Source organism: Pristiophorus japonicus, chromosome 2, assembly GCF_044704955.1.
Source record: "Pristiophorus japonicus isolate sPriJap1 chromosome 2, sPriJap1.hap1, whole genome shotgun sequence".
In the NCBI taxonomy this organism is placed as follows: Eukaryota; Metazoa; Chordata; class Chondrichthyes; family Pristiophoridae; genus Pristiophorus; species Pristiophorus japonicus.
Window position 1 is genome coordinate 350,275,616 of NC_091978.1, and position 15,415 is coordinate 350,291,030.

General features: G+C 42.2%; 1 protein-coding gene across 5 annotated transcripts in view; it reads left to right on the forward strand.

The window, feature by feature from the left end:
- The window catches only part of LOC139249265 (E3 ubiquitin-protein ligase RNF170-like), a 58,437-nt gene that overhangs the window by 34,606 nt on the left and 8,416 nt on the right, over nucleotides 1-15,415 (forward strand). For 2 of the 5 annotated variants that reach the window (XR_011591122.1, XR_011591125.1), the window contains exons 6-9: nucleotides 4,655-4,765; nucleotides 10,720-10,985; nucleotides 11,733-12,182; nucleotides 14,750-14,953. Coding sequence is in view for 2 of the 5 variants with exons in the window: in XM_070872285.1 (XP_070728386.1) it covers nucleotides 4,655-4,765; nucleotides 10,720-10,985; nucleotides 11,733-11,772 (417 nt within the window). In the remaining 3 variants the exon portion in view is untranslated. Of the gene's footprint in view, nucleotides 1-4,654; nucleotides 4,766-10,719; nucleotides 11,550-11,732; nucleotides 12,506-14,749; nucleotides 14,954-15,415 lie in introns of those variants that run through there. The other 3 variants (XR_011591123.1, XM_070872285.1, XM_070872286.1) reach the window with 3 other exon arrangements.

The following is a 15,415-nucleotide window of genomic DNA, read 5'->3' on the forward strand; positions in this document are numbered from 1 at the left end:
AATCAGTTGAAGTTCTTGCAATTAAATTAAACCTCTAAGTAACTATTCAAGCACTCAACATTAATCAGCATCAAGTAGTGAGTTTTCTGAAACTGTTAAACTCTGTCTGTGAAACCCACACACAGTGAGTAATTGCATAGGTGGGGCATCTTTTGCCTCGAGCTTCATTTTGTTGGTGCTTACTGCTACTCGCGCAAGATTTCTGTTGCAGGCTCGGGTTAGTGAATGGCAGCTAATACTTCAGCTGCACAAGTGCCAGGTAATGACCATCTCCAACTAGAAAAGCTCAACCACCTCCCCTGACCTCATCACCGAGTCCCTATCAACATCCTGGGGGGAGTCATTGACCAAAAGTTTAACTGGACCTGCCACATCAATACTGTACTGTGATTGCAAGAGCACAACAAAAGCAGGGCGCTCTGACAAGTGGCTCACTTTCTGACCTTTCAAAGACTTCTACCATGTTCAGGGCTGAAGTGTCAGCCTTGGCTCAGTGGTAGCACTCTTGTCTCTGAGCCAGACGGTCATGGGTTCAAGTCCCATTTCAGAGACTTGAATGCATAGTCTAGGCTGGCATTTCAGTGCAGTATCGAGGGAGTGACACACTTTCAGAGACATTAAACCAAGACTCCATTTGCCCTTGGGTGTATGTAAAAGATCCCATTGCACCAGTAAAGAACTGATCATCGGGTCATTCATCTCCTTGCTTTGTGAGACCTTGCTGTGTGTAAAGTGACAACACTTCAAAAATACTTAAACAAAATACTGCAGGTGCTGGAAATCTGAAAGAAAACAGGAAATACTCAGCAGGTCAGGCAGCTCTGTGGAGAGTGAAAGAGTTAACGTTTCAAGTCGATGACCTTATGTTCTGATGACCGGTCATTGACCTGAAAGTTGACGCTAATTCAAAAGTATTTAATTGGCTGTGAAGCACTTTGGGACATCCTGGGGACATGAATGGTGCTAAATAAATGCCAGTTCTTCTTTAAGTCAGGGGTGCAATGGAATATTCACCACCCATCTGCATGGGTGCAACTGCAAGAGGAAAGACCTTTACCATTTAATATCCAGCATAGTGATTATGTTACTGGAGTAGTAATCCAGAGAACATGAATTCAGATCTCAGTATTGCAGTTTGAGAATTTGAATTTAGTTTTTTTTTTAATGAGAATAAAAAGGTGTCAGTAAAAAGTGGCCATGAATCTGTTGTTAAAACAGAACTGTCCTTCAGGAAAGGAAACATGCGAGCTTTGTGTCTTTGATATTTTCTTGGTTACAGTAGTGGTAAAGGCACTATATAAATGAAAGTAGTTGTTGCGAATAGTAGGGGCCAGCCTGACTTAATGGGCCTGAGCTGAGACAATTGTCCCTTATTGCCTCAGTTTGAAGTAGATTGAGCTATGACAATGCACAAACTGGCTTGATTGATACCTGCAACCTCTGGTATTTTTTTAAACCTGTATAACTTTGTTTTGTTTTAAAACACAATATTTAACTACAACTCATTCCCACAATTCTTTTCCTGAACAAAAAAATGATCAAAAATCCTGAATCTTGACTGAGCCCTTACCATGGGGTTCAATATGGCCGTTCCCATGTATGTCCTTATAATGGAGATAGAATAGACGTAAGAGGAAGAGAAAATAGCTGAGGCTTGCAGGATAAGCCTACACCAAAGGCAACGATCACCAACTTCCACCTCATCGCTCCCTCAAGATTTTCTCTAACAGATCTGCTCAAAGAGGCAATAGTTCATTGAGGACAAATGGAAGGAGCTGTATCTCCTGTTCAACGCACAAACCAAACAAAAACAGACATACACTCAGAAAAATGAACTTCGTTTCAGCACGTAGTTTTATTGTGTGCATACAACAGGTGCTTCTCTTGACTCCGATGTCTCCCTGTGTTCTTAAACTTATCCTGGTTCTGTGCCGGTGCATCCTGAGGGCCAGAGATACCTGTGGGCTTGGCTGCACTGTGGTATTACAAGCTTCTTGGGACTGATGTGATCCTGGTCTCGGGGCTTCTGAGTTGTCACTGCAGGTGTGTGGGCAGCCTGGTTCTATAACAACAACAACTTGTATCTATATAGCACCTTTACTGTAGTGAAACGTCCCAAGGCGACGCTTCACAGGAATATTATGAGATTAAAAAATTTAGACACTAGCCTCATAAGGAGAAATTCAGACAGGTGAGCTTGGTCAAAGATGTGGGTTTTAAGGATTGTCTTGAAGGAGGAAAGAGAGGCATGGAATTCCAGAGCTTGAGACCTAGGCAACAGAAGGCATGGCCACCAATGGTTGGGCGATTATAATCAGAGTTGCTCAAGAGGGCAGAATTAGAGGAGCCCAGACATCTCCGGGGTGGGGCCGGGGGGGTTGTGATGCTGGAGGAGATTACAGAGATAGGGAGGGGTGAGGCCATGGAGGGATTTGAAAACAAGGATGAGAATTTTGAAATCGAGGTGTTGCTTAACCGGGAGCCAATGTAAGTCAGCGAGCCCAGGGGTGATAGGTGAATGGGACTTGGTGCATGTTAGGACACGGGCAACCGTGTTTTGGATCACCTCTAGTTTACATAGGGTAGAATGTGGGAGGCCAGCCAGGAGTGTATTGGAATAGTCAAGTCTAGAGGCAACAAAGGCATGGATGAGGGCTGCCGCAGCGGATGAGCTAGAGAGGGCGGAGATGGGTGACGTGACAGAGGTGGAAATAGGCGGTCTTAGCTATGCTGCGGATATGTGGTTGAAAGCTCATTTCAGGGTCAAATATGACACCAAGGTTGCGAATTGTCTGGTTCAGTCAAAGACAAAAGTTGGACATAACTTGCCACCAACACGAGTAGACATCTGAGGGGGCTTGATAAACGTCACCTAAACTGTTATGAAGGTAGATTCTATTCATGCCACTTGTGCTGGGTCCTGGATATGAATGCCTAATAATCAGTGATAGGGCAGACCTCATGCTATCAGTTAGATCCTGCAGACCCTGAGAGGATGGCACACCAAGGCTCTTGGAAGCTAGTTTTCATTGTTCTCTCCCTAAGGGCTTAAGTGGTCAAAGCACTTGAAATTGTTGCAGCTATAGCATCAGTGGATTGTGCAGTGCTAGTAGCATTCTGGAAGGGTAAAGGAGTAGAAGACCACCCAACTACAGGAGGAGCACTCCATATGCATGCATGAGCAATAGTTGATGAAGTAGAAGTGGAGAACTCTTTTTTTTTAAAGCACCACCTCCAGATCAGAGGGGCCTACACTTAACACATTCACCCTAACCCAGAGATATGTAACCCGATCTCTTGTCTGTGTATAGCACTCAATGATGTTGTGCTCATATTCACTGTCGATGGCGAATGATTTATATCTACTCGCATGGTTTAAGTAAAGAGAAGAGACACACTTGAAATGTCATAACCTGTGTTTTCTCTTTACAGATGATGACTGGCCAGCTCTATGTTTCTAACATTTTCTGTTTTTATTCGGATTTCCATCATTTAAAGTTTCTTATTTCATATGGATTATGGATCATGTAAATAGTTTATATCTGTGAAATTCACAGATTATATCTGAGTAATTCAGTATCAGTTCTATTTACACAGTTTATATCTGCACTATTCTATTTAAGTCTACTATTTACAGTTTATATTGGTGCTATTCACAGTTTGTACCATCCAAACTGATTACATTACTGTGCCATTTGTTGAGTTTATAAGATGGTCATTTATCCTTACCGTTAAAACAAGTTCGAGGACCAGGAAACACGAAGACAACTGATCATTTTTATTGATCAAAACACTGATACAACCCATGCAATGCCCATGAGACTGGTATCAAAATAATTTCACATGCAATGGGCTCATTGGGTGCTGTAAGCAACTTGGCTGCTCACCCTAGCCGAAGCAAGGCTAGGTAAAAGTCCCCAATGGGGCCATAACTTCATGGGTTTAATGATGTCTCCCTAATGTGACACTATTACATCAATGTATCCTATTTACATCTAGGAAATATGCGTGCACTTCCTGCCTGTCATTTTGGGGACTTAGGCCACGTAGCGCCTGAAAAACGGGTGCTACGCAGCCCAATTTCAAGGTACGTTTATGAATCAATAAAGTTCAGCACATCAGAGGGCCCAGTCCACAGACAAACACGATTGTATAAAAGTTAAGTTGGAAGAGAACAGCAAATTAGCTGATTTCATTCCTAACAGTGTTGTCAGCAACATTATTGAAGGCCTTTGTAGCTGACTCCTGAATATCCCTGTGGATCCAGGGCATCTTTTACCATCTCCATCCCCAAAGTCAATCAAATGGCCCCTAGAAAGACCTACGCTTTATTAGCGTGGATCGCAATACATGAGGATTCCACGGGCAACGTCACAAGAGATCAGTAACATTCACCCATGTTCATAATATAAAAGTTAACCATTCAAGCCTCTTCTCAGAATCTATACAATAATTAATGATTGTGAACAGCACCATGACTTTAGAATTTGTAAGAAAAAATGTCATTCTATGTAATTACATACTCATGAAGTCAAAATATGAGTTGAGCCCATCAGGTAAAATAATTTTAATGGTAAATAAATTAGTAGATTAATTGGTATATATGCTTTGAATATGATAATTTAATTTGTGATTTTAATTGTCTTGTTGGTAGATTACATTGTTATTCCCACTGTTCCCAGTGAATGACCAGCAGCCAGAGTCTATTCAGGTTATTCAAGATGTCAATAATTATAACAGAAGATTTTCTGGTCAGCCCAGATCTGTAAGTACACTGGAATTTTATGATTGTACATCATAAGCTAAATTTAAAAGTTAACAGAATTTGGAAAAAATGATTTTCACCGAGCTATTTACTATTTTATTTTTGGATTAAAATATTTTATATGTACTTCTGTAGCCACATGTTCTCTACCTTCTATTGATGTGCATCTTCCCTCTTCTAAATTTGAGCCTGTTTTCAAGAGAGAGCCATCTTTTAGAATATACATTCCAGAAATCCTTCCTTCCTCCCCATATTGAGTGTCTCCAGTTATTGTGCATGTCCTTCTGAACTCTGAAATGTTCACCTGAAAAGATTCCTTCCATTTGTGGTTGTTATAGACATTCATAGCTTCCAGAATTTCCCACATCATGTAAGTTATACAGGTCTGTCTGTACTGTTATACTAATTATGTACTAGGTGACAATTAACCTTCACTTGATCTAGTCTGATGGATCAGCCCAACTCTTTCACTCCCTCGCTGCTGCTCAGACCAAATTCTCTCAAGATCAATTTCACTCTTGCTCCCCACTCAGATGCATTATAGCTTATTATCTAGGACATCCGTGATCGTCTACAAGATCCATCCAAACAAACCCTTCATACAAAATGCTGGAAATCTCAGTGGGTCAGGCATCTGTGGAGAGGGAAACAGTTAACGTTTCAGGTCGATGACCCTTCGTCAGAACTGGCATTCAGATTCTTAAGGAAGTGCTGGAGCCCTGAAAGGGGGGGAGGAGGAGGATGAGAGGTGGAAAGAGCAAAAGAGAAGGTCTGTGATGGGGTGGAAGGCAGAAGAGATTTGAGATACAAAGGGGATGATGGGCCGAATTGAGATGGTAATAGCACAAGTTAGGAAACAAAAGGTGAGTCTAGATCGGGTGTGAATGGCGGAATAAATGCCAGCTGCCATGGGGAAACAGAAACAAAATAAAAATAAAAAAGGAGCAAGTTTTTGTAAAAAAAGCGAGGAAAGGGAACAAAAAGTGGGCAGAGGTTATGGCCTGAAATTGTTGAACTTGATGTTGAGCCCAGAAGGCTGTAAAGTGCCAAAACAAAAGATGAGATGCTGTTTCTCGAGTGTGCATTGAGCTTTGTTGGAACAGTGTAGGAGGCCGAGGACGGAGAGGTCAGAGTGGGAGTGGGGCGGAGAATTAAAGTGACAGGCAACCGGAAGCTCGGGATCACCCTTGCGGACTGAACGGAGGTGTTCCACAAAGCGGTCACCCAATCTGCATTTGGTCTCCCCAATGTAGAGCAGACCACATTGTGAGCAACGAATACAGTATACTAAATTGAAAGAATTGAAAAAATTCTTTTGTTTTTAGACCTCATTGATCTGATCATAGTACCACATCAACGCTTCAGGATTGAATACTTTGTACTGAAGTGTGTAAAATTTTTATCCTTGGCTTCATTGTGGGAAGGTTAAGGAGAAATTCCAGAGTACCTTTACTTGTAAATTGTAACCTGTGTTTATTCATCAGCCCCAGTGGAGTACATAATTTGTATACAACTTAATGGTCATGATGGACTGAGTGGCCTTTTCTCATTCAATACTTGCATTGCAAAGCCCCTTGGGGAAAAGTGACCATAATATGGTAGAATTCCTTATTAAGATGGAGAGTGACAAAGTTAATTTGGAAACTAGGGTCCTGAACTTAAGGAAAGGTAACTTTGACGGTATGAGGCGTGAATTGGCTAGAATAGACTGGCAAACGATACTCAAAGGGTTGACGGTGGATAAGCAATGGCAAACATTTAAAGATCACATGGATGAACTTCAGCAATTGTACATCCCTGTCTGGAGTAAAAATAAAACTGGGAAGGTGGCTCAACCATGGCTAACAAAGGAAATTAAGGATAGTGTTAAAGCCAAGGAAGAGGCATATCAATTGGCTAGAAAAGGCAACAAACCTGAGGACTGGGAGAAATTTAGAATTCAACAGAGGAGGACTAAGGGTTTAATTAAGAGGGGGAAAATAGAGTACGAGAGGAAGCTTGAAGGGAATATAAAAACTGACTGCAAAAGCTTCTATAAATATGTGAAGAGAAAAAGATTGGTGAAGACGAGCGTGGGTTCCCTGCAGTCAGATTCGGGTGAATTTATAACGGGGAACAAAGAAATGGCAGACCAATTGAACAAATATTTCGATTCTGTCTTCACGAAGGAAGATACAAAGAACCTTCCTAAGGTTCTAGGGGACCGTGGGTCTAGTGAGAAGGAGGAACTGAAGGATATCCTTATTAGGCGGGAAATTGTGTTAGGGACATTGAAGGCCGATAAATCCCCGGGGCCTGATCGTCTGCATCCCAGAGTGCTCAAGGAAGTGGCCCTAGAAATAGTGGATGCATTGGTGATCATTTTCCAACAGTCTATCGACTCTGGATCAGTTCCCATGGACTGGAGGGTAGCTAATGTAACACCACTTTTTAAAAAGGGAGGGAGAGAGAAAACGGGTAATTATAGACTGGTTAGCTTGACATCAGTAGTGGAGAAAATGTTGGAATCGATCATGAAGGATGAAATAGCAGTGCATTTGGAAAGCAGTGACAGGATCGGACCAAGTCAGCATGGACTTATGAAAGGGAAATCATGCTTGACGAATCTTCTGGAATTTTTTGAGGATGTAACTAGCAGAGTGAACAAGGGAGAACCAGTGGATATGGTATATTTGGACTTTCAGAAGGCTTTTGACAAGGTCCTGCACAAGAGATTATTATGCAAAATCAAAGCACATGATATTGGGGGTAATATACTGACATGGATAGGGAACTGGTTGGCAGACAGGAAGCAGAGAGTCGTAATAAACGGGTCCTTTTCAGAATGGCAGGCAGGTAGTGCCGCAGGGCTCAGTGCTGGGACCCCAGCTCTTTACAATGTGCATTAACGATTTGGATGAAGGGATAGAGTGTAATATCTCCAAGTTTGCAGATGACACTAAACTGGATGGCGGTGTGAGCTGTGAGAAGGACGCTAAGAGGCTGCAGGGTGACTTGGACAGGTTAGGTGAGTGGGCAAATGCAGATGCAGTATAATGTGGATAAATGTGAGGTTATCCATTTTGGGGGCAAAAACACGAAGGCAGAATATTATCTGAATGGCGGCAGACTAGGAAAAGGGGAGGTGCAACGAGACCTGGGTGTCATGGTTCATCAGTCACTGAAAGTGGGTACACAGTTACAGCAGGCGATAAAGAAGGCAAATGGTATGTTGGCCTTCATAGCTAGGGGATTTGAATATAGAAGCAGGGAGGTCTTACTGCAGTTGTACAGGTGAGTGAGGCCTCACCTGGAATATTGTGTTCAGTTTTGGTCTCCTAGTCTGAGGAAGGACGTTCTTGCTATTGAGGGAGTGCAGCAAAGGTTCACCAGACTGATTCCAGGGATGGCTGGGCTGTCATATGAGGAGAGACTGGATCAACTGGGCCTTTATTCACTGGAGTTTAGAAGGATGAGAGGGGATCTCATAGAAACTTATAAGATTCTGACAGGACTGGACAGGTTAGATGCGGGAAGAATGTTCCCGATGTTGGGGAAGTCCAGAACCAGAGGACACAGTCATAGGATAGGGGTAGGCCATTTCGGACTGAGATGAGGAGAAACTTCTTCACTCCGTTGTTAACCTGTGGAATTCCCTGCCGCAGAGAGTTGTTGATGCCAGTTCACTGGATATATTCAAGAGGGAGTTAGATATGGCCCTTACAGTTAAGGGGATCAAGGGGTCTGGAGAGAAAGCAGAAAAGGGGTACTGAAGGAATGATCAGCCATGATCTTATTGAATGGCGGTGCAGGCTCGAAGGGCCTACTCCTGCACCTATTTTCTATGTTACTTCAATATCCCCATTCACGTCTCTTTTTCCTCAACATCTTTGCTATTCTCTGTGTGTAATCCATTCTAAGATCATGAGTACTTGTGTTAAAGTACTTATCTTGAAAATTGGCCACTCACTTAATTACAGGCCCCAGTGATCAGCTCGCCTTATCCAGATTTTGACGTATTGAGTTCTGTTTGGCTCTTTGTTTCTTTCTATAAATCAGGAGAATGCATGTAGTTTCCTGAACAATCCATTTTTATCAAAACAGGACAAAATCCACCTGCAAACACAATAATTTTTTTTTCTTATTCATTAATAACATTCTTAATGCAGTCAGTGACCACATACAGTCCATTTGCCCCTCACTGCTGTCTCTGGGCATCTATGTCTTAAGCTGTAAATACTGCTGGAGCCATGATACTTGGGGAAGGCTGGTGGGAGCAGAGTTGGAAACCAAGCCAGACTTGGTTACATGCTGCTAGAACATCATAGTGACTGAAATCTGACAAGCAGCTCGAACAGGAAGATTTTTTCAAAGGGGGATCGCATTATAACAGAATGTAAATGTTTTGAGATTGAGCTGATGTTTTTCATTCAATTAATTTCATTTGTTCAATTCACTTAAACAGACTGTTACAAATTTTGGGCCTGCAGTAGATATTTTCTTAGGCTCAGCATCTCCAATCACTCCACTAAACAGTCCTCAAATCCCCTATAATCGGGGGTATATTACTGCCCAATATTTAGTTAAGCTGTAGCATAACCCCAGGACTGTAACAAGATGCTTTGTTCTGGATACTATAATCTCACTCATGCCATTACGTGTTTCCCTATTTTTCAAAAAACAAACTAAAAAGCACCTGGGCCCTCAAACTGGCTTATTTTACATATAATATACAGAATACAGTTTTCACAATGAGATTGAGTTATTTCCTATTACTCTTGTCAATGCAAAATGTTCCTTGTAAAGTGAGGCAGGCCTCCATTAAAAGGTAGCACCCCTGAACTGAATGGCGTTAACTCGCAGGTTGGGGTCATAAAAGCAACAGAGGTGCGGCGGCCCGGGAGCAGCGTGGAGGCCCCGACCTGCGAGAAACCACCAGCCGCAGGTCGGGGCCATAAAACGAGGTGCGGCGGCCCGGGAGCAGTGTGAAGACATGCCACTTCAAGGAGCAGCGCGAGCTGCTGCAGGAGGGCAACGACTTGGAGACGGGCAACTGGATTTGACGTCACCAAAATCAAGGTCGCTGATTGGAGCGTGGGCAGATACAGCAGGAGCGGCGAGAGATTGCAGAGCGATGTGATCGGGGCCCAGGAGAGGCGTGAGTTCGGGGCCCAGAAGAAGCGAGGGTCCAGGGGAGCACGGGCCAGCCCACACTGTAATATGTTTGCGCACTAGGTCCATGCAGCAGAGCTGATTTCTAATCGTCTTGGTTAATCGTTGCCACTGGAACAAGACCTAGCACTGTCACGCCCGTGTGGTGGCTGGTATGCAACGGCCACCACATGTTTTATTTTTAAGTCCATGCACAGGCATCTTCCACCCTTCAATATGTAAATTTCTCTGGAACATGCTAACGAGGCCACTTCCCCATTGTCTCAGATCTGATTAGATAACCAAAACTTTTCTTTCAGTTTTCCAACATCAGTAGTTTTTCTTTTGGTTAGATAACCGTTTTAATGGCTAACCTATTTCGCTTTGGGATAGCCCATCAAAATTGATAACCACTCTTCAGTTCAGCAGCTCCAACTATCAAGTCAGAAAAGTATGCTTCAACTCTGAAAATGAACCCTTGGTAATCTGAACCTAACTTTAAATAAGAAATATATAAATTAAACAAAAAACCCTTCCATGCCAAATAAATAAAAAATCTTGTTACATTACACAGACGGTTTGTTTAAACGAGCCATTCTGTTCATTCAGTTCATTTCAATGATCCAAAAGTCATGAGAAAGATTGCGTGTGGATATTTATACTTTTAAATGAGCTCTTTATTTATCACTTGATCATTTTGGTGGCTTTGGACTGTTATATGATTTCATGTTTATTCCTTATCATGGTCTTGTATAAAGTAAGGAAATAGCACCACATAGTACTGGTCAGCATTTTAAGGGTAATTTATCACATTTCTACTGCAGCTGATGGATCGTATAATGGATGTACCCACGCTACTGCGTCATGCCTTCACCGAACTGTTTTCCATCGGCGGCCTTTTCTGGATGTTTCGCATACGAATTTTCCTCTGCCTGGCTGGTGCCTTATTTTATTTAGCGTCACCGCTGGACTTTATTCCAGAGGCTTTTTTTGGAATTCTGGGATTTCTGGATGACCTATTCGTTATTTTTCTACTCCTCATCTATATTTCCATCATGTATCGAGAGGCGGTAACACAAAGATTGAATAGGTGAATTAATATTCCTGTAACAAGAAATACCTGATTGCAATTAAGTTAAAAGTGCATATTTTCCTGCAAAGGACTATTGTTACCTCTTGTGTAGCAGGTTAGAATCTTTTGCAAACCTTGGGCTCCAAGGTCCATTAAATAACTAACAAAAATGCAATACTTAAATTTGCAATTATAGCATTTTGTTTGCAAACTAATGCAGGTAATATTGAAACAAGTCAGGAAATACGAAGCTGCTTGTATTGGAAAACTGGTTTTCATACATTGAGTTAAAATTTGAATTATTGAGGACTGGAGAAGTTTCTTGAGTTGAATTACTAAAGGGTGTAATTGAGGTAATCAATTTGAGGACAGTCAGATACAGGATTTTTTTTTAACGTGAGTTTTGGTTGTTTAAATGAAAACTTAAGCAATAGCAAATCATGAAGCTAGATTTATGTGCTTTTGAGTTCTGGTTTCTCCTGTTGATTTGCACTTTGTTTAAAAATGTCGATGAAAATTGAAGATGTCTATTGTATGTGTAGTTAGGAATTTAAATATTAAAGGAACAGACTTTATTGTAAATAGAGTGCGGTGGTTTTTATACCTGCATATTTTCTACGATAACATTATTTTCATTTGATATTGGAAGGATTTTGGATTCCAGGCATGTAACAAAATGTGGACAAATTGTTCTTTTTATTAAAAAGTTCAGAACGCCTTGTTTGTAATGAATTAATTATGATACTTCACCATTCATTTTTCTAGACAGCAGCAACGTATTCATAAACTGACCCTAAAGAAATAATGAAAATCACCAAATGTTGAAGATGATTGCTGAGAAGCTTAAATCTGAAGTATTTCAAAGATACAAGTAAGGTTGAAGTGACAGCAGAAGTGAGTAGGAGAGGAATGGCATAGTGCATTGGAACACCTATATATTGCAGTGTAGTGCATTGGGATAGGCTCCAACCTCCACTCTGCCATGTTCCCAATTTAAACCGGGTTAGTATGGGTCAGTGACGAGGGAAGGCCATGTGCTTCTCCTCAGGGAGACATGGTGAAAAAGATTGTAAGTAGTTATGTAGCTCCTGATGCCTCATTTCAGTCAGCGTCATTGAAGCCCACTCACCAGGTTGGATGTTTTGTGATGGAAAGAGATCTCGCTGTGCTGTAAGGGGGCTACAATTTTCCGCACTAACGCCGAGCAAGATCAGGGTAAGGAATCTGCCAGTGTTGCCACTCATTACTATCCGTGATTGCTTGAAAGCACATATATCTGGTTATCAATTGAGTATAGGATTGGGCTCTCCTTTGATGCCTTCCATGATTAAATAGCCTGCCGATTACTCAATATTTAGGTTCTAACTTGGAGCTGGAGTAGTCAAAAACTAATCCTACTACCCTGCTCTCTCCCCTCAGCTTCAACTGTTCACTTTTTGCTCGAAAATGCAATTGTCACTAGCTCACTACTCCCAGTGGCAAAGCATTAAACACTATAATAACTCTCTAAGAATAAAGAAGAAATTTGAATGAAGTTTAAAGTATAAAAATGGTTGTGCTTTAAGATATATCTCTTATTTCAAGCTTGTGTAAGAGAAAGTTCATTGAAGTAAGGAATTTTGAGAACATAAGATTATAGTGCAGTGTATATAAAGTGCACACATTTAGAATTAGGCAAATGAAGACAGGCAAAATTAGACAAGTCTGAGTTTGTTCCTGTTGCATCCAGTTGGAAGAGCTTAAAATGAGAATTGGATCATACCCTAATTGTTTGGTTCAAGTTTAAGTTCATTGCAACACTTTTGAGTGACCACAACATTAAGAATGCTGGGATACCTTGGTTTCCATGGCTCTCCAGCAAAGAGTAAGTTTCCCCAGGTGTTCTCCCAGTGATCCACTGTAATTTCGGCAGAAGAGCTGCAGAAACTAGGGAAAAACGGCATTAATGCCAATCTTTGGTGGAAGTTATGGCAGACGAGCTAGAGAACTCCCATGGAAATTTATCTGCTATGAGGTGTCACTGTTTGTGTCGATGAGAGCAGGGGATCACAATCTGACGTAGACTGTGCCACCAATTGCTTTAATTCAATGTAGACATAAGGGCAAAAGAGTAAAATGGCTGCTGCTCCAGACCCGAGCCCATTACTTCTATCCTCCTTTGCTTTTGGCTTTTCTCGAGCCCTTCTCTCCTGTCTTTTCCCCTTCCCTCTTATGAGTAGCAACCCAAACTGCCCCATTTCTTCTCTTGCCAACCTTCCTGCCCAACACTCTGGCAAGTGAGTAACTATGCCAAACTTCCCATCCCACCCACCACTGCTGCCTTGGACTGTGCCCCCCTGCATTTCCTTCTTCATGCCAGTTCATTTGTAAACAATGCCCTTACCATCCATGATTGTATTGACATCCTGAAACTTGGCTCACAGATGGTGACATCTTGACCCATAAGCAATGATTTCCATCACCATCCCTGCCCAAACAATCTCCGTGGTGATGTGGCCTTTATCACCAAATTACATCTTCCTCTCTCCTTTGAGCACCTCTCCTAGTTCCATCCCTGCTTTACAATGCTCGTTATCTACAGACACCTCAAGCCCCATGCTGAATTTCTTGCGTGATATTCTCCCTCATTTCCTCTTTGCGCAAAGCAACTGCTCATCCTCGGTAATTTCAAACTTAATCTCAGCCCCCCTTCCACTCTCCCTTTGGAGTGAATTGACTTCCTGTCTTCCCTAAATCTCTGCCTCCATATAATCTCCCTACCCGTATTCACTGCCACTCCCTCAACCTTGCCATCTCCCGTGACCTCTCTATTGCCATAGACTTGATATTTTTATTCCGCACAAACCACTTCCTCCCTACCCCCTTCTAACCCCACTTCCTTCTGTCTCCGTCTCTGGAAATAATTTTTCCCCAAGTCACATAACTGCACGTTCTAAATCCCAACTGGAAAGCTTTTGACCCTCCATCACAATACTTCTGCAGCTGTCTATCCATCTGTTCAACCATTCCTCCAAGTCCACTTTTGATACCCTTATTTGCAGCAATATCTTTACACTCTTTCCATCTCAGTCTATCGCCCTGGTATGTCCCTTATCTTCGTTGTCTCAAGTCTAAGGGACGTGGATTTGAGCATATCTAGCGCAGAACTGATTTAGACATCTATCATCAGATCTGGCTAGACTACATCAAGTGCAAATGGGCTTCACCTTCCTCTGACTAAATCATCCACTACTCCAGGATCACCTGGAGAGCAAAAATAACCCCTTGCATTTTTCTCCCTACCAACTGTCTCCTTAAAGCTTCCTCCTTGGCCTCTTCACCCTTACCACAATAGTGAGTGCGAGAAGCTTCTTTATTGGTAAACCATACATTCAGCTGCATCTGCGCCTCTTTCTCCTTGTCAACCAAAGCCAAACTTCCCCCTGTCCTAGCCCTGAATCCACAACTCTCTAGTTTTGCTATCCCTCTCAATGCTCTCTGAACTCATCTTGTCCATGAGACGCATCCCCTGCCCCCTTAACCGCTGACCACCCAACTTCCTTTCCTGGCCCCATACTAGCTGATATTATAAATGGTTCCTTCTCAGGTACCCCCCTTGTTTTAGTGTTTTTAGGTCTTGTCACATTTCCCATCGCATCCCATTTTAGGTTGTCATGGTTTAGGTCGTGTCAAGTTTTGGGTCATGTCACCTTTCGAGTTTTAAGTTGTTTCACGTTTCCCATTGCATGTCATTTTAGGTAGCGTCACGTTTTAGATCGTGTTGTGTTTCCCGTTACATTTAGGTCATGTCTCGCTGTCTTTGACTTCTGATAATTGATATGGGATGAATTCTCTCGGAATCCACCTGCACTGCCTCTTATGTGTCCAGGCGATGGGAACCTCAGAGATGGATCTGTACCTAGTTAACTGAGGAGGCACTTTGTCGATACTGACTTTATACTTCCACCACCTGTAATTCCTGGCTGCAACATTGATCCACTTAAAAGGTGAGAGACTGGTAAATGTTGGGATTCAGAGGGCCTATATTCTCTGGCGTTTAGAAGAATGAGAAACTATCTCATTGAAACGAATAAAAATTCTTAGAGGGCTATATAGGGTAGATGCTGAGTGGCTGTTTTCCCTTTGAGAGTCTAGAACTTGGGGTCATAGTCTCAGGATAAGGTGGGCGGCTATTTAGGCAGAGGAGGAGACATTTCTCCACTCAAATGGTTGAGAATCTTTGGAATTCTCTACCCCAGAGGTCTGTGGATGCTTAATCATTGAGTATATTGACTAAGATCAATATATTTTTGGGACCTGAGGGAATCAAGGGACATGGGGATAGTGCGGGAAAGAGGAGTTGAGGTAAAAGTTCAGCCATGATCCATTGAATGACAATGAATTCAAGGGTCCATATGTTGTTTTAGGTAGTGTCACGTTTTAGATCGTGTTGTGTTATGGTCTAGTGC